Here is a 26,154-nt window from a genome sequence, read left to right on the forward strand (position 1 = left end):
TATTGTTGTTTGAAGTCTCTGTGATTTGGGGTCTAGATGACTTATATATCTTCCTATTTTTTTCTCTTTCTTTGATTACTTGTTTCATTATATTCTACTGCGTTTGTGTTTTCTAATTTGTGTCGTTTTCAATTATATCTTGATTGAAAATTGTGTAAATATGAAATTGGATGTTCAATTGATTTTGTAAAAGTTTTGTTAACCAAATACAGTAAAAAATAAAGTTCTTGTGGGATAGTGGGGGGGGAGATTGTTCCAGGCCTTAGGAGCGATTGCAAAGAAAGCTGTTTTGGATACTTTCACAGTTCTAAGTTTAGTTATCACTAGGAGGTTCTGATTATTCGATCTCAGTGATCTGCCATAAGTTCTTGTGGCCAGTAGCTGCTGTAGATATCCAGGCATTTTTCCCTGTTTACACTTCTATGTGATAGTCAAGATACAAAATAAGATTCTGAACTCAACCGGTAGCCAAAGAAGATTACGTCTTGCCACTGTAAAATGGTCTCTGCGCCTAAGCCTCATTACCAGTCTTACTGCTCCATTCTGACAAACCTGAAGCCTATTCCGGCTAGCTTTATCAATAACGATTAGTAGGCTGGAACAGTAATCAATCTTGGCCCCGTATGATCGATAGTTTCTGCGTTGTCTTGGGAAATAAGGTCTTAGGTGAGCTAGCAGTTTTATATAGTATGCACAAGATGACACTAAGATGCTTACATGAGGTTTTATAGTGAGTCGCTGATCACAAATTACTCCTAAATTTTTGACTTTCATCAAAACCTGCCTGCAGCGCTGGAGCCATAGGAGGAATGACTATAGGCGCAGGCGGAGGGGCCGGCGGGAGCATGTCCCTGATCACAGCCCGGAGGATGGCCTCCATCTGAGGTGGTCTCATAAGAGTGCAGAACCTTTCAAAGAACCTGTCCTCACAGGCTGGTAGGGTGGCAGGTGATGTTGACGGGGTAGCGGGCGGATACTTGGGCCGGTGTGTACTCCGTCTAGCTGGCTGCGGGGTAAACCTGCCCTGCGATGCTGATGGATGAGCTGTAGGCCACGTACCTGGTTGACCGTCCCACCTTGTAACTCGCTCTCCCACTTGCTTCATACCAAGGGGCGGTATCAGACGAGCAGCCATTTTGTCTGGCGCTGGCCATCTTGTCGAGCTGCGTGCCAAAGTCGTGGTGCTTGGCTCACTGGGCCCGGCCTCCTCCAGAACTCTTGGCGGTGGAGCATGAGACCTACCCTGCACCTCAGTATGGGGCCTGGTAGGCGTGTTGCCATCGGCAGTATCACCGGTAGTGCTGCGTGCAGGCTCCTCCTCAGACATCTGGCCGGTCCTAGGGCATAGCCCCTCGGTCCCTCAGCACTGTCTCCAGAGGGATCTAATGACCCCTTCGGCCTGGGGGCCCGGTAACTGATATACCCTTGGTACCAGTGCTGGTGCAAGAACCTGAAAGGTTCCTCCCACTCGGGCGCTTCCTTGGGAAAAAGTCGCCCTTGCGGGGTGTGATGGAAAAAAGCGGCCCTTCTTTGGGCCTCGACTTGTCTGGTGAAGTCCTTCAAGTCCTCTGGAGGAGACTTCTCGAAGAGCTCCCTCCGCCGAGCTAACCTGTTCTTCAAAGCACAAGGTGTAAGCGCGTCGCACACGGTACAACCCTTCCAGCCGTGGTCAGGGCCAAGGCAGCAGTAGTAAAGTGCGTGGGGATCAGACGTAGGGAAGAGCCCCTCACAGGCTGGACACCTGCTGAAGCCTGCTGACATCAACATGCACCAGGAAGGAGCGTGGCGCCAGAGGACCGAGTACCTGATTGATAAAAAGAAGACAAAGACAGAAGCAAGTATCTGCGGAAGAGCGTGTGATATTACAAGGCTGAAGCCAAACCCAGGAGCGCTGGTAAAATCGGCCAGTTCCCATCGATGCGGAAAAGGGGACTGAGGAGTGGCGCCGCGCCCCCGCGAGCCTCTACATTTATAGAGGAAGAATGTTTTTTCTGAGGAAAAAGGTTCCGTCTTCCGTCCCTAGAGAGGGACGCCCATGCTGTATGGGGGAAAGGGGACGGGACGTAGGAGTAAACAGCAGCATAGAATACCAGAACAGCTGTCTAAAATGGTATCGGTTAAAGCAAAACATTGTTCAAAGGACTATAAAGGCATGCTGAGTTGTCATGCTGCGGCCTACAACTTCTCAAACAAGGCGCCTGCGGATGAGCCTCTAACAGGATCCAGATACAGAACCTGTAATGTTTAAAGCCAAGCGATATTTGGAGCTCAGCCGGGCTTAACTAAAAGATTATTCAGGCACGGAAACCTGCTCTATCCCTGTAACACGGGTGCAAATTGAAGTTCCAATGCTTGAGCCCATCTATATCAAATGGCATCAGCATATCATAAGGCCAATAACAATTTTTGTGAAACAGAGAAATAAGTTACATTGACTTAAACGCTACCCACCAATCAGAGTCATTAATACACAGCTTTTCTCTGGTACATTGTTGGGGTACGCCTGATCGTGAAACTTTCAGTAGATTAAAAAGAGATCAACTCAATGCAAGAGCCTAGCATGAAAAAAACTTTCTAAACCATTGAACCCTTCATTCACAAATAGAGAATGTTTTGTATACACACGTTGGAAATATAAAAACTGCTTTCATCAAAGAAATGTGCATTGTTCTTGCAGTTATGTCAAAATTACCTGACCATTCATAACTGCCAATGGCAACATTCAATGTGCATTATAATATTGTGTGAAGAATAAATTAATACAAATTATCCTGAAAACGTCATGAACTATTTATTGAAATCTTTTGGCCTTGCAAACATTTTGATTACCGTCTATCATCTGCCATTTGTATTGCAGCCTGACCAGATTTTCAATATACATTTTGAACTCAGAGAAGACTTTTTCCAGTAAGGGCAAGCAATGGAAGTTCGGGGGTTGATCAGTATGACAAAATCCATTAACATTACTTTTAACTTGTTTAAGGGCACATTTAGCGGTAACATTTTCTGTATTATGTTCTAATGTACATCTGAGGTCATCAACACTGTAGAAGGCATACTTTCTTAGAGAAAGATACATTTAAGTTTCTACATATCTTCTTTATCCTATAATTTAGGTTGTTTGGTATACGCTATTGTGCCATGCTTAATTATTCGCAAAGAAGGCTGAAATCCATCACAAAGACTAGGACCCACCCAAGCTAACCGAGGTCTCCGATTGTTACACACATTTCGGAGAGGTTTGGCCTAAGGTTAAAAGGGCGTGTTTAAGATTATATCGAGTTTAAAAGAAGAAAAACAAAAAAGCACACATTATGACAAGTATTTGTTTAGAATTTCTGACTACCACAAAAGAACAGGGAGGAGGAAACTGGAGTAGTGGATTATAAGGAGTAACGTACATCTTCTGCTTACTTAGTGCACGTTTTTCACCATTTATACCAATATAGACTTTTTTGGGTTAAGCCTTGTTAAACATCAACACACAATGCCCACAAAAATAGGAAACGTGTGGGGTGGGTACCCTGAATGCACTGGAGCAGAGTTGAGAAATCTGTACATTAGTGGTATTCAAAATGCAGGGCTGGTCCACCTAGGAGGTCCGAAGGATGTCTGGGGGTAGAATGTGGGTGCAAGCCTCTTTAAAAAGGGATTATCGGGCTGGGCATAATAGAACATGTAAGCATTTAATAGAATATATAATTTGTTATAGCTTAGGGATAATGTCTAAATAGGGGGTCTCAGTATAAACAAGTTTGACTACCACTGCTACATCAATAAAATGCATTAACCTGAAGAACAGAGAAGAGGTACTTCACCAGATCTGGAGAATAGCTCAGTGGCAAGGCGTTTGTCTTGGAAGCAAGGCAACGCATAGCAAGATGGGTTTGAATCCCAGGCTCACACTTAGAAACCGGCTCCGATATTAGACGCGTTATAAAAGAACAATTATATTATATGGAACAAGCTGTGTGTATTAAGAGAGGTGGGGAAGCAGCTCACCTTTGAAGCCGCTGCATTGTTTAGGTGAAACTTCGGCCAATCAACCCTTTTTCACTGCTCATCCTAATTTCTGTTATTATATTATGCCATTTCTGTACCTCAGTTGCAGACATAAGGAGAAAATACAAATAAGAATGTATATTTTCTATTTATTTTAAAGATTTTCAACGGATCCCTTGCCTGACAAAAATGAGAGCACAAAAATATTTGTAAACTTCATTAGATAAAAATTATATGTCCAACACTGCTTCTATGTTAAGACAACAGTTGATAGCCTACTTCAGCGCAACCAGTAAAACGTGCCAGATTGACCCAACGTGCGATAAGTAAGGTTAAATTAAAAAAAAAAAAACAAACACTGTCCTATGCCCCTCAGACCCCAAACATTCTCTACTTACTTTACTTCTGGAATCCACATTCAAAAGACAAACTCCACAAGCTAGATTCTGGGCATTTTTTATCCCTGGGCGCAGCATACAGGAGGAGAAATCCAAAGCGCTTTCATCTGGCTGCAGGGAAAAGTCAGTCGATTTTAGTTTAAATTAGTTACATATTCTTTTCAACAATATCTTCCTCTGTAGTTTATACGAAGAAAAGAAAATTAAAAAACAAATCGATGGGAAACTTCTAGAATCCTTCACATTAATAAATCAGACTTTAATGTTCTTGCTAGCATACATTAATATTACCACATCATATGTCTGTAAAGAAATATTTTTGGGAAAGGGGATGTTCAGAGTTATTCTTTGCTTTCAACAATTAAGTAGTTCTATTGTACATGGTTTTATAAAAAGAAAAGTCAATTTCAAGTAATCTCAAATAGTTTAGTCCATATTCACAAACTCCTAACCTATTCATGCCACCGCTAATGTTCCATGAAGTGGTTAAGCTACTTCTGTTAGATGCCAGTACAACACATTTCTTCTTCAGTGTTTTGACGAAAAGAGAGCAAGGATTCTAGATCCGGTGTTTAAGGCATAATCAAGAACTCACTTGACTGCCTACAATGTCAGTGCCATACACAAATTAACCCACCCAAACCACAATGCATATTTTGTATGTTATAACAAAAGAACAGAAAGACGCAGGAAAACTCTATCCCCTGGACCAGAGTATTATCATGAAGCGAGAAACTGAAGAAATGTCCAGAGAGCAAAACGGTGTTGCTTACAAAAGTATCAAAATGTTTTTATTTACCATGATACAAAAAATTCGAAAAAGTCAATTAATGACATATTACTTTGTTAAACATCAATTAATCACATGACACGACAGCATAGGTGAACAAAATACATGGCTAAAATGCATCCATCTCAACAAACATTCACAGTGCAGCATCCAAACCATACATCATACATAGTGACATTCAACCAACCAACAATGGCTAAAAATGACTGAATTAATTAACATTGCTTGCCAATTGGGGATGAGACAAACATACATCACATCCCATCCCATTTGATTATTTTAATGTTTAAAATGTATTTAACAAACAGCAATAGAACTCATTAAAAACAATCTATCACAAGGGTGGATCTGAGAAAAAGAAGGTTATGTAGATCACATCCCTAAGGAGTAAGCTAAAAAAAAGTCAATTTCAAGTAATCTCAAATTGTTTAGTCCATATTCACAAACTCCTAACCTATTCATGCCACCGCTAATGTTCCATGAAGTGGTTAAGCTACTTTGTTAGATGCCAGCACAACACATTTCTTCTTCAGTGTTTTGACGAAAAGAGAGCAAGGATTCTAGATCCGGCGTTTAAGGCATAATCAAGAACTCACTTGACTGCCTACAATGTCAGTGCCATACATAAATTAACCCACCCAAACCACAATGCATATTTTGCATGTTATGTCATGCTTTGAATTGTAATGAACGTTAGCTATTTCCTCATCTGTCATATATGAGGACAAACGTCCTCTGTCAAGCTCTTAAAATAGAAAGCCCCTTTTAAAATGTATACAGTTTGAAGCACCTTGCAGAGCTTTTGCATAGAAAAGTACACCTCTAAAACTAGTATGTGCAATAGCAAAACAGCACACAAAATAATCCAGATTTCGTGACGACTTTCCATACAGACCATACATAAAAATGGTTGTACAAAACGTAAGTAAAAATGTGTTACAAAAAGAAGGATAAGGAGGAGGCAGTTAAGGCAAAACGAAAAAAGCCACACATAGGAAGCTGTAACGTTTGCTAATTCTTCAAGGAGTCACGAAAATGGGTCACTCACACTTCCGATATACGATGATGTTGCATTCTATTATCACAGTGTGCAGCAAAGTTTCTTTCTCCTAGCAGAAGCATACTGGACGGTTCCTACAAATCCTTTGTCATCAACGGTGTCACCCTCCCAGTCTCATGCGAGGTTAAATTGCTGGGGTGGGGGGTCTGCCTGGACTCCAACTTGTCGCTAACTAGGCAGATGAATGACATTGCTTCCTCAGCGGCATACTCCACCAATCTAATCAATGCTTGCAGACCCTTTCTCTCCCCATACAGTTGTCTCACCATTGCCTGAGCACTCATCAGATCAAGACGGGACTACTGCAACGCCTTATTTGCTGGAACTTCCATGCACAACATCAGTTAGTTGCAGATGCTACAGAATAACGCACTCGGGGCTACCTTGAATTTCCCTAGACAAAAACATATCTCTGCCGCAAGAATAAGTGTGCATTGGTTACCAGCTCGTGAGAGTATCGTTTTCAAAACATTAGCCATTACACACAAATGTCTCACAAATGTTGCCCCAAGATACCACTCGCTTAGGTTCACAAAAGCTAACTCAGCGAGACCAACCCACTTCATGAACACTCACCGACTTATCACCCCTAGATTCAGACTAAAAAGAGCAGGGAGGCTCAGCTTCCCAGTCATAGCGACTGGGAACTGGAATGCCCTGCCACAGGCGCTCAGACCGGAATAATCGTACTGGGTCTTCTGTAAGCACCTTAAGACTGTTATTCGACCAGGACTTGACCGTGGCGACACTCAGTTCTTAATGAAACTTACTTGTTTGAACTATCCTATTGTATTACATTTCTAAATGAAACCGCTACTTCCAAATGTACTACCCGATCATATTCATATGCTTTTGTATCCTGTGCAAACAGCACCTTGATGCCTACGGGTTTTCAACTTCACAGCCACAACATTTGCCTGTTTTCCCAGAGCAAAGTTTTAATGCCTCAAAGCAAAGGAGGCAGAGGCGATGGTTGGAAGGTTTAGAATTTTAACCCTCCAGACCATCTTTCTTCGGTTAAGATTAATTCTAAACCTTCCAGCCATCACCTCTCTTGTTTTGCTCTAGTCATCCTTAGTGGGACAGGTATGCCCAGACGCGGGTCCTGTCTCTGCTGGGCCTTGAGACCCAAGCTGCTACTCACTGATGAGGCCCAACAAGGCTAAAACATGTCTGGGAATGCCAGTGGTCTCGTGCAGAAGGTATGTGAGCAAGCAGTTTGGGCTGGACTGGCCCTTTTGGGGTGGGATAAAGCCTGATTTGCATATGGTCTTTCCCCTGTTTGTAATGGCTTGGCAGGCGAAGAACAATTGTCTGGAGGGTTGCCCAGAGCATTGCCAGAGGTTAAGATTAATTCTAAACCTTGCAGCCATCACCTCTTGTTTTGCTGAGGTTTTAATGCCAGCATAGTTGATTTAGTTGATGAAACCTTTCACCGTTCCTTTTTGCAGGTAATGATGATTGCACACATCTATGTGCATGAAGAAGTTCATAGTAGTACAGTTGTACTGAAGAATTAAGGAGCATTGTTTCATTTGCAAAGTGTGTTACTTGCTATGGTACAGTCAGTGAAATGTAAAAACAACCATAACCACATTTGCGAACTTAATTACCAGACAAAGTAGATTTGTGCAGTTAAGACGCATTAAAAAATATGTAGAGATGAATTCCATGGGGTGTAGTAATCCTACGGTTGGAGCAAACCTGGAGAAAGACATTCACGATTTGAAATCTGCTCAGCGTTTTCCAGCCTTTGACAGAATGGCTAGATCAATCACACATTTTGCAACATGTAGGCATTACATTGGTAATAATATATATTTTTTTTTTTAGACAGTCCTGTACTATGAGGTTTGAAAAGTGCACAAAACAGGGCACACAGTAATATTTATTATCTTCCATTTCACACATGATGTGGCATTGTCGCTCACAGCAAGACCAACAGTCAATCCTTTTGGTTTAAGCCATCCAAAATGTAGACATGGAATACTGATCAGACGTTTGCTGCTATGCGTATCTGTTCCATGGGATACAATGAAGGAGTTGCTTGCTGGCAACATGTTTGCCGAATGGGAATTGAGGTATTGGTGGTTGAGCAGCCACTGTGCTGTTACTTAAAAGAAGCCCAATACGCTGTGATGACAGTGTTGCCTGTCCAGTGGTCCACATATCAATTTTCACATGGTCTTCATGGCAGACTTCCATTAGTGCTTTTCACATTGTTGCTAAGCGTTTTCTGTACAGATCAGGCACTGCAACTGTAGGAAAACAATGGGTGGCTGGGTACCTCATATTTGTTAAAGCAGTTTTTCCAAGATGACAATCCTACAATGTCCATCAAAGGGCAGGAGTTGAAATGCCAACATTCTATCCAGTTACCTTCTGTAAAAGTGCACCAAACAATGGTTGCTGTGGTATCTTGAACACTTGGTGAAAGCAGTGTTGATGCTGCATTGATTACGAGTGCTGGACTGTGAAAGCCAGCAGGGGTGCATGCTCACGAAGTGATGGCAACAAAAGAGTTGGGGCTACATCACTTGCAGCCTAGAGGAAGGTGCATAGGGTTTTATGCTCTGCTCATATTAGGAGGATGTGTTCTAACTGTTTCATCAACGTCATCGTCCTCAATCATAAGAATTGTTCTTTCAAAAGGTCAGCTAACTCACCTTTGCTCTTTTCCTGATGGCCACACAATTCCCCACAATGATGGTTTTCCAAATGGCTTCGAAGTCCCCCAGTGCCATAACATGTGCTAACCTTCCAACAGGTGTGTGTTGTGAAAAATGAAATACGCACTAAGCCCAGTGTACTTAGTGATTGAAGGATACAACCCTTTAATCGCATACCCTTTTATCCAATATAAAAATCTTTGGTCTTTCTTATGTTCATAAAATGCCCTCAGAGCTTATGCTAAGCAGCAATGACCCTTCATGTGTGCCATTTGCCCACTTCCCCTTTCTCATAAGGCTATTTAGAAGGATCACAACAGGAGTGTACTTGGCTGCCCATCTTGGATCGATAGCCTATCAGAAAATCATGTATATTGTTATTCTAGGTCTTGATAATGTGCTTTGGTTAGTGATACAAGTGTAACATTCATCTAACTACCCAATATATCATGAAAGTGATCATTAGAATGAAACTTGGGGAACACTGAAACAAGATCCAGCTCACAATGTTAGCAAAATTAAACTTCCTTTTTTCAACGTTTCTTTTGACAAGAATACACATGATTTTATCACTCAAAATGATCTTCCTTTTTTTTAATAAAAGATCACACAGATAAAAACCAATAATCTGTTTCTTATATGAGTGCAAACACAAAGTTTAATTTTGTGGGCTGGCCACTGATTGATTGGTAGTGCTACTCAACACACATTTGTTACAGTGTGCACAGACACTAATAATTAACCAAACTAGAGATTAAAGACAATGCGGCCTGATCCCCCATCATTTACACTCACGGATCTGCTGCGCTTGCCACCAAGCTCCCCCTCTCAGGCCAAATTCAGCCCTCTAGTTTACACCAGTGCAACCTGCCGGTATTCGTTTTTCGCTTGACCCAATATTTGGTTAATGGAAATTGGTCAGGAGGGACTAGCAAAAGGAGTTTGTAACCCCTTAAGTTCTATGGGCACAAATATGTACAGAATCACATAGAAAATAATTTTAAGCTCAACCCAAAACATTCCCCATTTTCTGAATGAATACTAAAAGTGATGCCCGGGGAAGGCTCCTGGTGGCTAGGTGGAGTGCAACACATGAGGCTAGGGGTGAGGGCCCTCCAGGATTTCTGGTGTAAACCCTGCAGACAAGCAATGTGGTATGGGCGGTGATCCTCCAAACCCCAAGGTCTCATTGTCTACCTGAAGTGACATTGTTTAAAACCCATCTGTTCTTTAATTATTTGGAAACTATGGTGTATTGCAAGTATAGTGTTGGTTAATCACTGACTTTCTGAAACCTTTAGGAAGGATAATCAGTGGGATGGCAAATGTATATTAACAAAGCAGTGTGTGTAATTAGTGGTTTTGTATCCATTTGAAACTGAACATACATTTACAAGATTACCATCGGAGATCTGTTATTGATGTATGACTGATCACTTTGGAACATAATTTTTGTCATTATGTACCTTTGATGCTTGCAGTTTTAAGAAGGTCCTCCTTATATACCCAATACACTAGCACAGTATGGTACACTGATTTAATATGCATAAAGCTATTCATGTAAATTATTAGGGAAGAACGAGTAAAGAGTTTTTGGTATCAGCCTGGCACTTTGAATAAGTGTTATCTATGTAACTAACTCCTAATATTGGCTTACAATGGAACGTGAAATGATACGATATATTATTTTATTTGTATCACGCTCATACACAAGTGTTTCAGAGCGCAACAAGGCAAGAGAGGGGAGCAAGGGTGGGGACAAAACAACGATTTTACTAGGCCCAGTGACATTAAGAACACGCAAGTGCAGGGGAGAAGGAAGGGGAAAGTGCAAGGGAAGAGGTGGAAAGTGCGGAGCAAGGGATAAAAACAACAACTGGTAGTACAGCCAGCGGGGTGGCAAGTGCAAGGTTTAAAGCGCAGACAAAGGGTGACTGATGAGTGCAGGTAAGGGGACAGGAGGGTTACAGATACCGACCCAAGTGCAAGGGTTGCCAGGAGGCAGTGCAGGTGTGTGGCTCGGTGGGCAGGGACCTGGGCCCGAAATCAGAGGGTAGCCAGGTGCACGGAGCCGAAGCAGGCAGATCAGCCCGGGAGAGGAAGAGCGAAGGCAGAAGCAAAGAGGAAGGTCTTGAGCTGCTTCCGGAACCGGAGATGGTTCTCCTCAAGCTTCAGAGTGGCTGGGAATCTGTTCCAGAGGGAGGCCCCAGTCGAGGAAAAAGAGCTACCCCCAACTCGTTGCTTTGAGAAGCGACTGACACTGAGGGAGTTGGAGGAGCGAAGAGATATAGTGAGAAGGTATTTACAGAGGGAGAGTTGAAGGTATTTTGAACCCAGGCCCCAGAAAGCCCTGTGGACAATGCAGAGGGTCTTGAATTTAACCCTTGCAGCCACTGGGAGCCAATTAAGAGATTTCAGGGATGGAGAGATACGATCCCAGGGCCCGAGGCCAAGGACGAGTCTAGCATTCCTGTTCTGAATGAGTTGCAGGGGGCGAAGAGTAGAAGCAGGCAGATTTAGAAAGAGGCTGTTGCAGTAGTATAGCCTAGAGAGAACCAGAGCTCTAGAGACAGTAAGCTTCTGGGGGAAGGAGAGGAAAGGAAGAATACCTCTGAGGAGGTGCAGTTGAAAGTTTGACGCCTTCGTGTCATCAGAGATGTGATCAAAAAAGGAGTGTGGAGTCGAAGATGACCCTAAGGTTCTTAGCCTCACAGGTGGTAGCAGGAAGAGGGCCAAGGGAGGCCGGCCAGTGAGCGACAGGAAAGGAGGGTGCAGGTGTGCTGATGAGGAGAATCTCCATTTTACTGGCATTAACGCAGAGATCATTGGCGGCACACCATTCCTGAATGGCAGACAGTCAGAGATGAGGGAGGGAGAAGCCTGAAGACGAGCGAGTGTCATCTACATAGTACTGAAAGTTGGAGTAGAGAGCAGAAATGTGGTGGGTGAGGGGTGCCAGGTATTGGTTGAACAGCCAGGTAAAGAGGTTAGACCCCAAGGGAACACCACAAGTAGAGAGTGAGATGGTGGAAAGGAAGGACCTAAATTGGAAGGTCAGTCAAGTTGAATGCTATAGAACCATCAATATATCTTTACTCAGGTCCCCCAACATTTTCTCAAAGGAAAATACCACAGAACCAGATTGTGCAGAAGATTCTGGGGGAATATCCAAAGGTGGAGGTCTTCCATAGTCGACCTTTTTTATCATCTCTTCGATTCTGGCGATGTCCCACCTTAGAGAAGTCTCCATTGCCTGGTCACCAGCCTTGGCCTCAAGACGTGCCAAGTAACCCAGAGTACTGGTCTGTCCAGAGAAAGCCCTAAATGTTCTTTTCAAAGGAGTGATTTCAGCTTTAGGTATTGGTGGGTTGGGGACCCTTTGAAGTACTTACATCGGTTTACCGAAAAATACAAAAGCTGGGCCCTTTTATACCGAGTGCTTTGATTTTTTCAGCTGAGGGGGAGTTTTGACATTAGCCAGCGCCATACACTCTTCCACTCCTTCCAACATCTCCACATCAGATACTTCACCCGCAGCCATAGTCCAATTGTGAGCCATTTTATTTTTCACTGGGAAAAATATGTTATTTTTCCCTTTGCTTGAATTGAAACTTCTACGGAGTTATAAATATACGTTAAGATCTGTGTGATGTGTCCTGTCCCCTCTGTTGCTAAAGCTACCAACTGTGCCGGCTGGTTAATCATGCCAAGCTGATCCTGATCGAGAAGAGGATTAAGATCATACACTAACTCAATCAATCCTGACCCTGCTGTTGGTCTCGACACTTTCAGGCAAGTTGTTTGCAGGCTTTGTACTTTAGTCAGGGGGCTTCTTCTTGTTTGACAATTCCAGGTTTGGTCAAGCCACAGGTTTATAGGGGTTGCCCTGTTTTCATGGATGACTTTTGTCATCAACAGTGGCCGGACACCTTCCACAACTTCTGCTTACACAGTTCTTACTCCCTCAAGTATAGGGGTAGGCCGAGGCCAGGGACCATCATTTACTGCCCTGAACACAACCTCCATTACCGGGCCATGCTGCTTTTGAATTTCACCACTTTCACTACTTTCAGATAAGTTTGGCCGCGATGGTCAGTTGTCTGCTCTAAGCCTCCTCCCTATGTGGCTTTAGAGACGACAAAGTGACTCGCCATGATTTCCTAAACTGCTCCTGCTACACCTCTACTCCCAAACAGGTGAGCGGGTGCAATACCAGCAATGGCGTTTGCAGTTCCTTCCATTACATTACCATGTAGGCAATTGTTCGTGTCAATGTTCATATCAATGTCCTCCCTTAATTTAGGGTTAGAGTTAACTTCATTTGCAGTAATAATAATGTTGCTGCTTATGGGGTTTAGGGTAATTGGACAGGTTAAAAGGGCCAAGCTGTCTTCACTGGACTTTACAGTCAGATTTTAGACCCCCTGCCAGCACCTCATACCACTCTAAGTTTTCCCTCCCGCAAGTCTCCGACACGCTAAGGTTCATGAAATCATTCAGAAGGGCAGCTTCGAAAAGGGTCGTAAAAGAAGGGTCAGACATCTGCGCTGGCAAGGGCTTACCTACACTTCCTCTTCTTCTCTTAGTTCTCACAGGGCGGTCTCCAAACCCTGGCTCCAGTGCCCTGCGCCACCACCACGAGTTCCACAACCACTTCGCAGGTTTTGAGGCTCCTCCATCAGCTAAGTAAACTGTGGAAGAAACAACCCCCTTGCCTCCAAATGAGAAAATGAAAGAAAATAATGAAGCAGCTGCTACCGGCAGTTAACTGGCGAGTAACTGGACTCGACCACCCCGCTCCGCGCCTCTTTCTGGGGTTATACAGGACAGTCGATTTTCTTTCCAGCAAATACAGCGAAGGCAGCAGAAGACGAGGGGCTTTAAGGCGAGTAACTGGACTCACCACTGGCCTCAGCCTTTCCGGGGTTATATAGAGTCTTAAAGTCGCAGTATCACTGCAGTTAGGACAGGGGGTTTTCCTTCCAGCAAATACTTTATATCTATCCACTGTCATCATACTGGCCTTGAAATAGGAATTCGACTTTAGGTGTGCCAAAGATTCCAATCAGAGTCTGTTTTTGATGTGACACAACCCAAGTATACTATTTCAGCCACAGGCAGGCACCACATGTATACGTGGGAGAATGTACATTCATACACGAGTGCACGTTTTGTTTGTGTTGCAGTCGAGTGTAAAGAGTAAGATCAAATAAGATTGATGCTTGTGAAAATGATACAAGTTCGGGCATCACATTGAACAGAAAATGGCATTTAACATCAGTCACTGCATATTTTGTCGTTGCCACTTCTGCTTTCAGCCTATTTGTACCTTTGAAGAAAAGTAAACACTTGCAGTTGGTCCTTTTGGAGACATTTCAAAAATTACATTAGATTTAAATGCTGTTTTGAACATTCTCCATCATCAGGCTGGGAATCCTCAGTAATAAAGAAGTTTATGTTTACATTTTAAAACTGCTTTCACTCTCCATATTGCCCAACAGCCAATTGACAGGTCTTCCTTAGCTCCACCCCAAGAGTCCATCTTCAGATTTTGGCAAGCACACGTTAATGTGACAATTTGAGCCAAGAAAATCCTTAAGAGTGGTAGGGAGGGCCGCAAGTGAATCTATGAAATATTGCAATACTGGATAACTTGTGTATGAGAGTGACAGGTTAAGTAACTCATTCCTTCATTGGATCCTTCATACATTCATATGTTTGATTAGATTACAAAGCAGTACACAAACAATACGAAGAATGGGCGGAGGTAAAGCTCACTTGAAGGAAACACTCAACACAGAAAACACTCAACCCAACCAAACCGGTTGTGCAGCACTGCTTGGGTGACCCTGAACTCCTCTGTGGAATCCCTGTTGATGCAGTAAAACCTTGTGAAGGTATGCACTGATCTCCACGTGCCAGCCCTTCATATGTCCAACAAGGAAATACCAGAGAAGAAAGCCATGGTAGCGGCCAGAGCCCTTGTGGAATGGGCTCTGGGTCTGCCCTTAAGAGGCCTTTTAGCCAATTGATGACAATAGGAACGGCAGGAGGAAGGCCAACACGCAATGGCGGCTTTGGAAAGAGCATTGCCCAGGCCAGCCAGATCACATGTCACAAGAGGTTGTGAAGACTTGTGAAAGCCTTTTGTGGTTTAGAGCTCGCACCAAGTCCAAGGAGTTTAAAACGTTCTGCATGAGAGGATGGAGAGCCAAAAAAGATTGGTGGCACCACTGGTTCATTTAGGCGGAAAGAAGAAAGGAACCTTGGCCATTAACGTCCGTTTAGTGCAAAGGACTGCATTGGATCTATGGAAACTCAAGTAGGGCGGCCTGCATGAGAGCCTGGATTTTCCCCTATATCTTGTGGAGGTGATGGCAACCAACAGAACTGTCTTCTAGGACAAAAACCTCAGGGAGGCTATGTGTAAAGGTACACAAGGAAGTCCCATGTGCTTGGAAAGGACCACGTTCAACTCCCACGCTGGAGTAGAAGCTCCGACAGGAGGGAATGAGCATAACAGCCCTCTAAGGAATTCTTTGCAGGGCATGTCTGACCACAGACAAGACATCCAGAGGAAACATGTGAACCTGGAAATGGCAGCCAGGTAAATCTTGAGGGCGAAGTGAGTCAGACCGGCTCGTGCACAGGTCAACAGGTATGGAAAGATGTCAAGAGCCTGCAAATGGAACGGGTCAAGGCCACGCCCAGAACACCAAGTGGAGAAACGCTTCCAATAGCTCTAATTGCAGGAAACCATGGAGGAAGCCCTGGCTTGTGCCAGAATTTCACAACAGTCCTGAGGCAAAGATAATGTTAAACTTTTAATAAAGTAGGAGCCAGGCCATTGTGGACAAGAGGGCCTGAGCTTCCGTTGACAGAACAGAGGAACGGGTGCCGCCTTGCTTGCGGATGTAGAAATCGTGGGCGTATGTCAGTAAACACAGACTACCTGGGCCTGTATTGGCAGTAGAAAGGACTTCAAGGCCCAGAGCACATCGCATAATTTCAGCAAGTTGATGTGCAATGTTTTCTCCTCCAGAAACCAGAGGCCCCTGGCATGGAGATGGCCTATGTTGGCTCCCCAGTCCCCCAGAAACAAGTCTGTTGTGACCGTGACCTGATGGTCCGGCAGACATAAGGGTGCTTTCAGAATCTTATCTTTCCATGTGCCGGAGACTTGTTTCTATTGAGCATCAAGGAATTCCTATAGAGGCCACATTCAGAGCCTGAAGTGCAGGATTAAAGAGATGCAGCCCTAGCAGGGGCTTCAACTTGCAGATTTATGCCAATCTCTTGTTCAATAGCAGTAGAGTTTTTGCTAGGATGGCCTTCACTCGGTCTGCCAAAGGGGTAGCGTTGCAGGACAGCGTGTCCAGCCAAGCTTCTAAGAACAGAGCGTGTTGCAAGGCCGTCAAGCAGGATTTGGCAAAGTTGACAGAGAGCCCCAGAAATATCAAGTAATGGATTGTGGTCTTGTGTGCTGATGAGCTAGTGGAAGAGAGTCTGCCCAAACCAGCTAACCGTTGAGGTATGGGCAGATGTACACCGTGGAACGACAGATGAGCTGCCACCAGAGCTAGACCTTTTGTGAACACCCTTCATGCTGATCGAAAGGAAAGGCCTTGAACAGAAAATGTTGACCTTGAAGGTGAATCACAGGTATCTTGGGAGTTAGAGATTTATCAGGACTTGAAAGTACAACTCCTCTAACTCTAAAGAAGACAGGAAATCCCCTTTATGCAGATACGTTAAAATATGCTGGATGTTTGAGCCTTCTTTGTACACAAAAAGACCTTGGGCAATAGAAAATGTGCTCTATTACTTAATCTGTGATGTTGAAAACCACTTGCACACCGAGACACAAGAAGAAAGAGGATAACAAATTCAAATTACCCTAAAGAATAAATGAATTGCATATTTTAATATTCGTACTTCAAATATAGAAGAATACAAGACATTCCATCACGTACATTTGTGACTATATAAAAAAAGTGTAGAGTTACAATTAAGAGATTTCAATCAATATATACCAATTATCTTAACTCAGTTTGCATACATCCACCACAAAAACTCATCACAAATAGTACATACAGTGCTCAGCTACCACAATTAACAAAGCAAAACACACCAATGGTTATCTTCAAACTTAAGAAAAAAATCTATCAACCTAGTCAAACGGACAGCATTAACAATCACAATACACTTCACTACATAGGCGGCATATTCACTTTACCCACAAGCAACACTTTTCCTAGTACACCAGTGCAGCCCCTTACGGGACTATATAATGTCGACATACCACACAATAGGGATGAGAACACCAGGGCATTGTTCACCAATTCATAAGACTGGAAAGGCTATCAGTTAAATAAATCAACAAGTATTATGAAAAGGCTACTATGCACAACTACCTAGACAATGTGCAAATACCTAGAGGACTACGAATACTGTCCTTCCCCAACTTTAACAATGTAGAGGATTCAGACCTATCTGATGAGTGGGAAGCCAACTTAAATCGTAGCTCCAAAAAAATGATAGAGTTACTTGTACAGCACTCAGGAAGAGAACACCGTAGAGTAGAGAGGGATATGGACAAACTTGAAAAAGAAATACAAGAAATGGATGCACCAGAAGCAACCAAAAAGAAGAACTACAAAATCATGGATGACATCCTTAAAAGTCATCAAGATGAAGTTAAATTAAGAAAAAGCGTAAAACCTCTAGGGACGACAGACTATAGACAAGACAGGGCCTATACGTTCTAGCAAAAATATGGCGACAAAGGTAGACCATCCTCAAGAAATAGCACACCAGCTGCCTCATCTAACAGCTCCGATGCGGACAGCAAAGGGGAGAATAGAGCCAATACCCAAAAAGATTAAGTGCTTTACACCAGAAAAGGCGTTTTAGAGCAAATATAGAGATACCACTCCAGTAACAAACCGCCAAATATACAAGTACGATTTCAAATAACTACAGACCAAGGTACCTTAACCACCAGACAAACGGTACTTAGTGTTCCACGTGGAACCTACAATAAACTACCAAACTGTGTTCATATAAATCAAATTTAATTTCATAATTCCTAGCGCAGAAACCAACCTAACTATCTGCAAACACTTCACTACTCACATATGATCAAATAACCTAGCACGTTTCTTTCCTTCACACTATTCAATTGATTGATAGAAAATTAATCAGGGGAATGATCATTTTGTAGATGCACCACCTTTGATTCAGTGGACTCTCCGTACTAAACGGAATACATGAATAATGATTCTGTGTGTTTCGCTTCTCTTCATACAAGGTAATACCAAGTGGCTTCCTATATCACAAAGAAACCCATAAAACAGCTATTACTATGGCTGTTGATATGACCAACATCAATTATACGATCAATAAATGCCATAAAAGATGAGGAAGGCATACATCCTTACCCAAGACTGTAGTAACTGGCAGTCTGGTAAGTATGGGAAGGACAGTCCTTCAGGAAATAAAGTCCTGTGGGGATACAAACAAACCACAAAGGTTTCAGACCAAAGTGCGGTTTCACAACCACTAACGTGTATCATTGTATAGTCCACAATGACTGTTAGACGATATACTCACGTGGTGGTGGTATACTGGATTTCATTTGTTTCAATAATCAAGCGAGCTCGATCTATCTCAGACTGTACTGGCCACCGTTTCGTTAGAAAATAACCAACAGGAACACTGCTAGGTAAGACCCTCCTAATTAGTCTTTAGACAGCGGTACCTACATACAAATGTGACCTCATATTACTGAACATGCCTGTTCCTTATCTTCACACCGATTAATTATCTTACGGCCGTATGTATTAAACTCAAATGACAAGCAATAGTAATCATTAATTGCAAAATGTTCCGATCTTGCTCAATATTACCACATAATTCTCTCTTCGCACAGTAACCTCACGGCCGCCTTAAATACATCTCGTTTAGTTTTAACTATCGAGTGTCGGAGTCATCTAGAAATAGACAAGGGACCCTTTGTTCTGGCAGCGTTCTATCCACAGTGAACTCTATGATGCCATTGTTGGTGAAGTCGGCCATCTTCAGCTAGTGATAGTTAATAAAAAAAAAGGGATTACAGCATAAAAACTGCTCTTTCACATCGGTAGTAGTGAGTGGAATGAAGTACACAACAAAGTCATCACCCTCCCGAAGGAAAGGACACAGTCCTTGTCCCAACTAAAGTCATGACTGTACTGGTAATGGTTGTAAAGGATTAACATAATTAAAGGTGTGAGATTGCATACCGCGAACAGCGCAGGCAGACGGAATATGACAAATTATGGATAATGTAGATGTACAAGACACATTGAAATGCGACTACTGTCTATAACGTATTGCAGTTAATAGACTGACTGCCACTCCACCATATTATATAGGCCAATTTTGTGACTTTTACTCAGAAATATCAAACAGGTCTCCATAAGTGAGAGGCTTTTTTTATTGTTGGTTTGGTCACCATTAATTTGGACTGAAATAGACCACTTTAATTCATCAATTCCATGTCCACAAGCCATAAACTGTCCAACTAAAGGTGCTGTCAAAATCTTGTTTCGGATACAGCTCTTATGTTCAGTTATCTCAATTTTATTTTTCTTTCAGTCTTACCAATGTAGAGGTTATAATATGGGAACCATATCACATAGATGGCCCAACTGGTATTGCAGTTAGTCTAGATTGTTTCCATGGGTGTCTTAGGCCAATATGAACCTGCAGTGTCCTGCTTGTCTGGACACAACCTTTTCACTTTCCGCAGGTGCCATGTTCCATAGGACTCTTCATACCCCATATTTCTGTTAGTTTGTTTTCATTCTCCGGTTTAAGATAAATATCATTCCGGGTTATCATCTCTTAGACTTTTACATCTTCTGAAAGCTCATCTTGGTGGACTGGTCTCCTTTAGTCAAAATGTGCTAATGTATTTCAACTATTTTCTGGATGTGGATGGATAATACATTGAAGGTACTTACGAAAGTTATATTGCGGTTTAGTTCTTTGACATCCTTATTGTATTCCAGCATTGCTTCGTGATTATCAATAGCCCGTTTCCAAGCCTTCTTCATTCTTTTGTTTTCGGATTACCTCTTTTCATTAAGATATCTTTAAGTTTTATTGCTTCTTCCTTAAAGTGTTCTTTTTTCATCCAATTCCACTTCAAGCGGAGGAATTGTCCAACGGGTAAATTTTCTCCTGGATGGAAACTGTCAAAACTAAAAATTTCTATCAGTCGTTTTATGGAAGGGTTTAACTTCCAGCAAACCATTGGTACAGTCAACAAAAATGGTCAGATCCAAAATATGTATGTTGCTATCACTATGGTCTTTGTTGAATTTAAGATACGGGTCCTGTTGGTTGAGGCATATGAAAAAGGTTTCCAATTCCGTGATGTCATCAATATACATCTTCCATAATCTAATATGGTGTTTAAATGGATTATCACATAGGATTAGATTACTCTCCATACTTTCCACATATAGATTGGCCAACGACGGAGCAGCCGCTGACACCATGTATTTGATGGTTAAAAGTGTCACTAAATACAACATTGTTTCAGTCAATGCTATTTCTGTACACCAGAGAAATGAATAAGTTCTTCTACCATCTCCAGTATTGCCATTTGTGGCATTCTTGTATACAAAGATACAATATCAAAGCTCACCAATAATTCTGATGTTTTATTGAATGGCAGGCCTCTGATTAAATTAATCACTGAAGTTGTATCCTGTACAAATGAATGCATCTCCATCACAAAATATTTTTTTAAAGTGTTGGTGAATTTAGCCAACGGTTCGAGCACCGACCCAGTGCCTGACACGATCGGTTGACCTGATAGACAAATCATTGTTTTGTGCACTTTAGGTAGTGTATAGACCTTTGGTGTGCTGGGATCTGTGACTATGAAATAGTCTGCCTCCTGTTTAGATAACCAATGTCTCTTCAAGGCCTTATCCACCTTAATGGATATTCTCTCCTGTAGTCTTCTCGTGGGATCAGTAGGTAACACTTCATGAAAAGAAGTGTCGTCAAGTTGGCGGTATGTACGCTGTGCGGTCCTTCAACACTATAGCGCCGCCCTCATCAGCTTTTCTCTCAATAATATTTCTATTCCTTCTCAGGTATTCAATAGCAGATTTGTCTTTTCTCAACACATTTTGGAAAGCATTATGACGTTTTGTTTTTACTTTCCAAAATTGCTACATCCTTTAATACTCTTTTTTCAAAGACAATGGATTCGGGAGTGTGGCTAGTGGAAGGTGGACAAAAAGTAGAGGGTTTTTTCAAACCACTCTTGCTTGTCTTCGTTTCATATACATTTTAAGCAAAACATTGTTGCAAATGTATATTTCTGAAAAGCTGCTGCAACTCAGTCATTGTCTGAAAATTATATTTAGATGTTGGTACAAAGCTGAAAGTCCCTTCTCAAGTATCTTAATCTCATCGACACTTGGTTGATATTTGGAGAGATTGATCAGTAGGGAGTCCGACTTCTTGTCTGGTGTGGTTCGTAGTCCCACAATGTCTGGTCCCGGTCTAAAAAAATGTTGCTGGTTAGGGCCTCAACTTCTCGGTCCTCTTTGTTGGTAAGGTCGACTCCTGTTATTCGCTCTTCCGCAATTTTGTTGTCCTCTTCCCATGCCTCTCTGTGTAGAGTTGTTTGCTCCTGCATCATTGTTGGAGCTATTCGAGCTAAATCAGGTATTCCCAAAACATACTCTTCTTCCTCTAGTGCTCGGATGTTTGAAGCTGCATGAAATTGTTTAAGAGGCGTAGTTCGAGAATGGGTATCTAACCCCCTGATTTTTTCTTTACGAGAAAGTATAGAGTACATTCCTTGACCTTGTTGTTGGCGGGAGAAGCGCTCGATCGCCCCCTTGGAGAGGGGAGACTGAACTTATCACAGGAGTAATGGCAATTGTTCTCGAACTTCATCAAGGGAGGAACGGAGGGCGGGGAGCCGATTAATTCCAGCGTGTCTCCCTGCTGGATTAGTGACAACACCCATTTGCCCATGGTGATGGAACGCCACTGCTCGATGAACCGTGAGTGTTGCCATCCCACTGGGGAGTGCAAGCGGAGGGGTGAGGGCACAGCCTGGTCAGGCCTGTTTGGAGGATTGGTCCCTGGTGTGCTGCAGCACATATTTCTCATGTAACCCTGAGACTTTGCCCTTGTGGCTCTCAGATGTGGGGTAGATGCTGGACGGGTAGGAATGCCTGTAATCACGTGATGTTCTTGACAAACATGTCTTCCTGGACGGAAAGAACTGGCGTCACTGCTGCAGAGTGCACAGGGAGCATGTCTGCTTTGAAGGCTTCAAGTGCGTCATTCACCTGCTTGCCAAACAGGTCTTTCCTGGCCAAGTGCATGTTCAATACTTTTGACTATTTACGGATAGAAATGAGTGGCCTTGAGCCAACCTTGATGACGCACAACAGCGCCATTTCACATCTGCTTGAAGTCAGTGTCCGCAGTGTCTACTGCCACTGAAATTACATGATCATAGGCGGCCGCTCCTTCGCGAGGGAGGGTAAAAGCTGCAAGAAAATCCAATATTGGGCCTATCTTGAGCCAGAGTGGGACACTATAGCTATAGCGTTAGCCGCCTTGATGCGCTTCCAGAAGGAGTCTAGCCATTTTCCCGCCTTGTTGGTTGGCACGGAAACAAGGCGAGGAAGGATTTGCAGAATGCTTCCGAGCTGCCGCCAACACGATTGAGTCTGGGCTGCCTTCGCAGGCATTTAGGCACAGAGTCAGAAGTATTGTATTATTTCACAAAATCTGTCCTTTTTTTCGGAGGGGCAGAAGAGGCATTTCTCAAGGACACGTACAGCAACCCAAGACTGTCTGCTCCCGTCGCTGGTATAAGAAGCCTTCCTTTTTTTGCTTCCCGGGATCAAACAACTTGGCAATCCTGTACATAAGGGCATGGAAGGAGCTAATTTCACCAGGTGAAGAGTTTCTAAGAGGGTCCTCTGGTTCGTCATCCCCTGGATGAATGCCAAATTGAATTTTCGGTGGAGCACGGACTAGTGCAGCACTGAGGCCGTTCGTAAGAGGATCAGTATTTTATCTACCAGCGATCATGGCAATTTTTCTCACCTGATCCAGGCCCTATTCTCACAGCAATTCCTGCCAGTGGCAAAGTTCCAGCACAATTGCTGGACCACATACCTGCTAATTAAGACATCCTCCTACAGACGACCGCACCGCCTGAGGTGCCTTTTGACAACCAGTCCGTGCTCAACCGAAAATCCAAATAGGCGTTCACCAGCCCCAAACAACGTCCTGATGACAGTTCGAACCCTTCATCTGTGAACATCCTCTACCCAGTGAAGGCCGACTTTCCCCGAACTAGAAACACCTGCATAATATCTGTGTCGACTGTAATATCATACTACTAAACCATATAGTAGTATTTGGAACAAATACAATACACGTATGCTACTAACCCTCACTTAATTCAACTGTGATGCTAACAGTTTACTTGTTTCTCCATTATAAGCCAAATAAGGCTCATATGTGACAGTTCTAAGTTGTTTTTTCTTGTGTTCTTTTCTTTGTAAACTTGCCTTTTTACACATATGTGTCTAATTCCATGAATAAATTGAATTTGTTTTAAAAAAAAAATATATATATATATATATATATATATATATATATATATATATATATATATATATATATATATATATATATATATATATATATATATTGTGACCCTCACTGGCTAATCTTTGAACACTAGCTTCCTGCATACCTGGACCTACCTATCCTATCCTATACGGTTGACCTGGGGTAGCTGTTGACGCTAAGAGAGACCTGTCAATTGATTGTGGGGCAATAGAACCCAGGATCACTCTGACAAAGGAGAATATTCAAACAGCATGTGAATCTATGAAAGATCCAATTCAGGAGAAATGTATTATTAAACTTGTTTAATAACCGTTCACAGCATTTTGGTACAATGGTACCTACAATAAAGTACCACAAACTGTATAAAGAGGGTAGTGGTATGTGTCCCATGTTTGACACATCTGTAACTCTACCATTGTCACCTATGTACGGCTGTTAAATTAAACCCAATTGCATGCTCCATCTATTACTGCAGGTCCTTTCAACCAAAATGCACTTTTGGAACACTAACAAGTGTATAAAAAAACATTTTCTGCCAATCAATCAATATGAATCTGTGATTTTCACTTGGTAAACGTCTGAACCAGAACGTTGTTTGCTGGATACTGACAAATTATAATTTCAGTCTTTAAAGATTATCTTACTAAAAAGAACATGGCTAACCTTATGTTTAACTACTACAGAGCATACACAGACCCTGTGCGTGCAACACTTCAACACACACAGCCCTGAACAGTGAATCACGTTAAACACCCAGCCTTCTGTACAGTTAAACATCAATATTATAAGCCCAAATCTCCATTTGGTTTTAACAACCTTGCAGCAATCCTATTTAACATTAGGCAACTCAAATTAACTCTTACACTCTCTATAGAAGTTGCACAGGCAACCAGACTGGTCTTCAATAAATAACATTACAATAGACCCTCTTGCGCAGAGCACGTCTTCAGCATCACCCATTTCCATGCGAAACTCACAGTTAGATGGATGTAGGTGTAATTCCAACCCACAAATCTGTACTCAGTCTGGAAACTGTGATGGACAAGAATGGCCTAACCGTAACGCAAGGAACACAACACAACACTAGAGCCTTGGCCCACATGGTTGGTCATTGCACATGCTACTCATCTCGCAGCCTACCTCAGCGTAATTTAGCCACATCAAGAAGCTTGCTGTGCTGGTGCAGAGTACTACCTTACAGCTGTATGCCAACACATTAGCAGTCCACAACCAAGGTACCATTCATCCAGGGACAAGAGACTGGTCTCAGCATTCTGAGCAGTGTGCCAAATGCGCTTTCGGGCAAGGATACAGCTCTGCAAAGCCATACCAAAGTCAGCTTTGCACTATACGTAATGCTGGCATAGATATTAAGTGAGTTGCAGGCAGGTAAATATATCGAATTCCTTAGGATACGAGCTAGAGAATCCAACTGACTACTTTTTTAAATGCACAGGCAAGCATTCTGTTACCTTCATTTAATATGCAAAGGCCTAACATTGGCATCTGATACCTGGAGTCTGAATTACCAGTGCAGGCAGAGTGCTCTGCAAAATCATAGCAATAGGAGTTATGCACTGAGGCGTAATCTGATGATTTGTCTCCTTCATTGAAGGAAGAAGAAATGCAGTAAACGCGCGGCTGCAAGCTCTAAAAAGCCCGATAAACCTACAACTAAATTCTGGCACTGTTGAAAGTGGGATTTAAACAGGAACTAACTGTGAATAAGTAATCCAAAACATATGCTCTTCATTTTTCAAAAGGGCTGTGGAACAAAGGATGAAACCAACTTTGAAGTATGTATTTGTTCCTGCTGAGATAGCATTCCATAGTAAGGAACTGTGCGGAAACTGCTGTTAACTTCATAGGAACATACTACTGAATAGAGCGAACGTTTATAATTAGAGTTGCGCTCAAGGTTTATAGTAAATATTCTAATATTAAATATTAGAATCCCGGGCTAGCAAATACCCCTTTCTTATTGGTCAAGTTGCGGGCTATAAGAAATGGTGTAGCTCACAGTTTCATTATAGACTGCAAATATGACCTTTGCTTTTTTGTAGCTCCGAAAGTCGAGCACTAACAGTGCTTAACCCCCTCTAGTGGCCTTCTTTAAAAAAACATTTGACTACAAATACCATGCTTGTTTCATTTTTGTTTAAATGCATGATGGCTAATACCATGCTTTTTCCGTTTTTGTTTAAATGCCGGACGGCTGGGGGTCGCAGTGAAGTCAGAGAGGGACCCCTTTACTTGTCCCTCACCCCCATTCAGTGAGCCCGAGTACTCGCCTCAGGCTGTGCTCCCTCACTTACCTTCCCTGTGGCACCTCCCTCCTTACTGTGCACTCACCCACCCCCCTCAACTATCCTTTCTATGCTATACCTCACTTTTGGTCACGTTTTTCGTGTTTTTTATAAATATTCCACATGAAAAATGTACGCTCCCCCACAAAAACTTTTTCATAAACTTTTTTTTAAAACTTATTGTTTCTTTTTAATACAACACAAAACAACAAAACAGCAACAAACACACACTATAACTGGCACTTCGAGGTGGAATCTG

The 26,154-nt window shown here is 42.6% G+C and overlaps 1 protein-coding gene across 11 annotated transcripts in view; it reads right to left on the minus strand.

Moving 5' to 3' along the window:
- The window catches only part of SYNRG (synergin gamma), a 1,253,369-nt gene that overhangs the window by 29,912 nt on the left and 1,197,303 nt on the right, over nucleotides 1–26,154 (minus strand). For all 11 annotated transcript variants that reach the window (XM_069614681.1, XM_069614680.1, XM_069614679.1 and 8 more), the window contains one exon: nucleotides 4,401–4,511. In XM_069614681.1, coding sequence (XP_069470782.1) covers nucleotides 4,401–4,511 — 111 coding nt within the window. The remainder of the gene's footprint in view (nucleotides 1–4,400; nucleotides 4,512–26,154) is intronic.

This window comes from Ambystoma mexicanum, chromosome 9 (assembly GCF_040938575.1).
Source record: "Ambystoma mexicanum isolate Mex_15411 chromosome 9, UKY_AmexF1_1, whole genome shotgun sequence".
Classification (NCBI taxonomy): Eukaryota; Metazoa; Chordata; class Amphibia; order Caudata; family Ambystomatidae; genus Ambystoma; species Ambystoma mexicanum.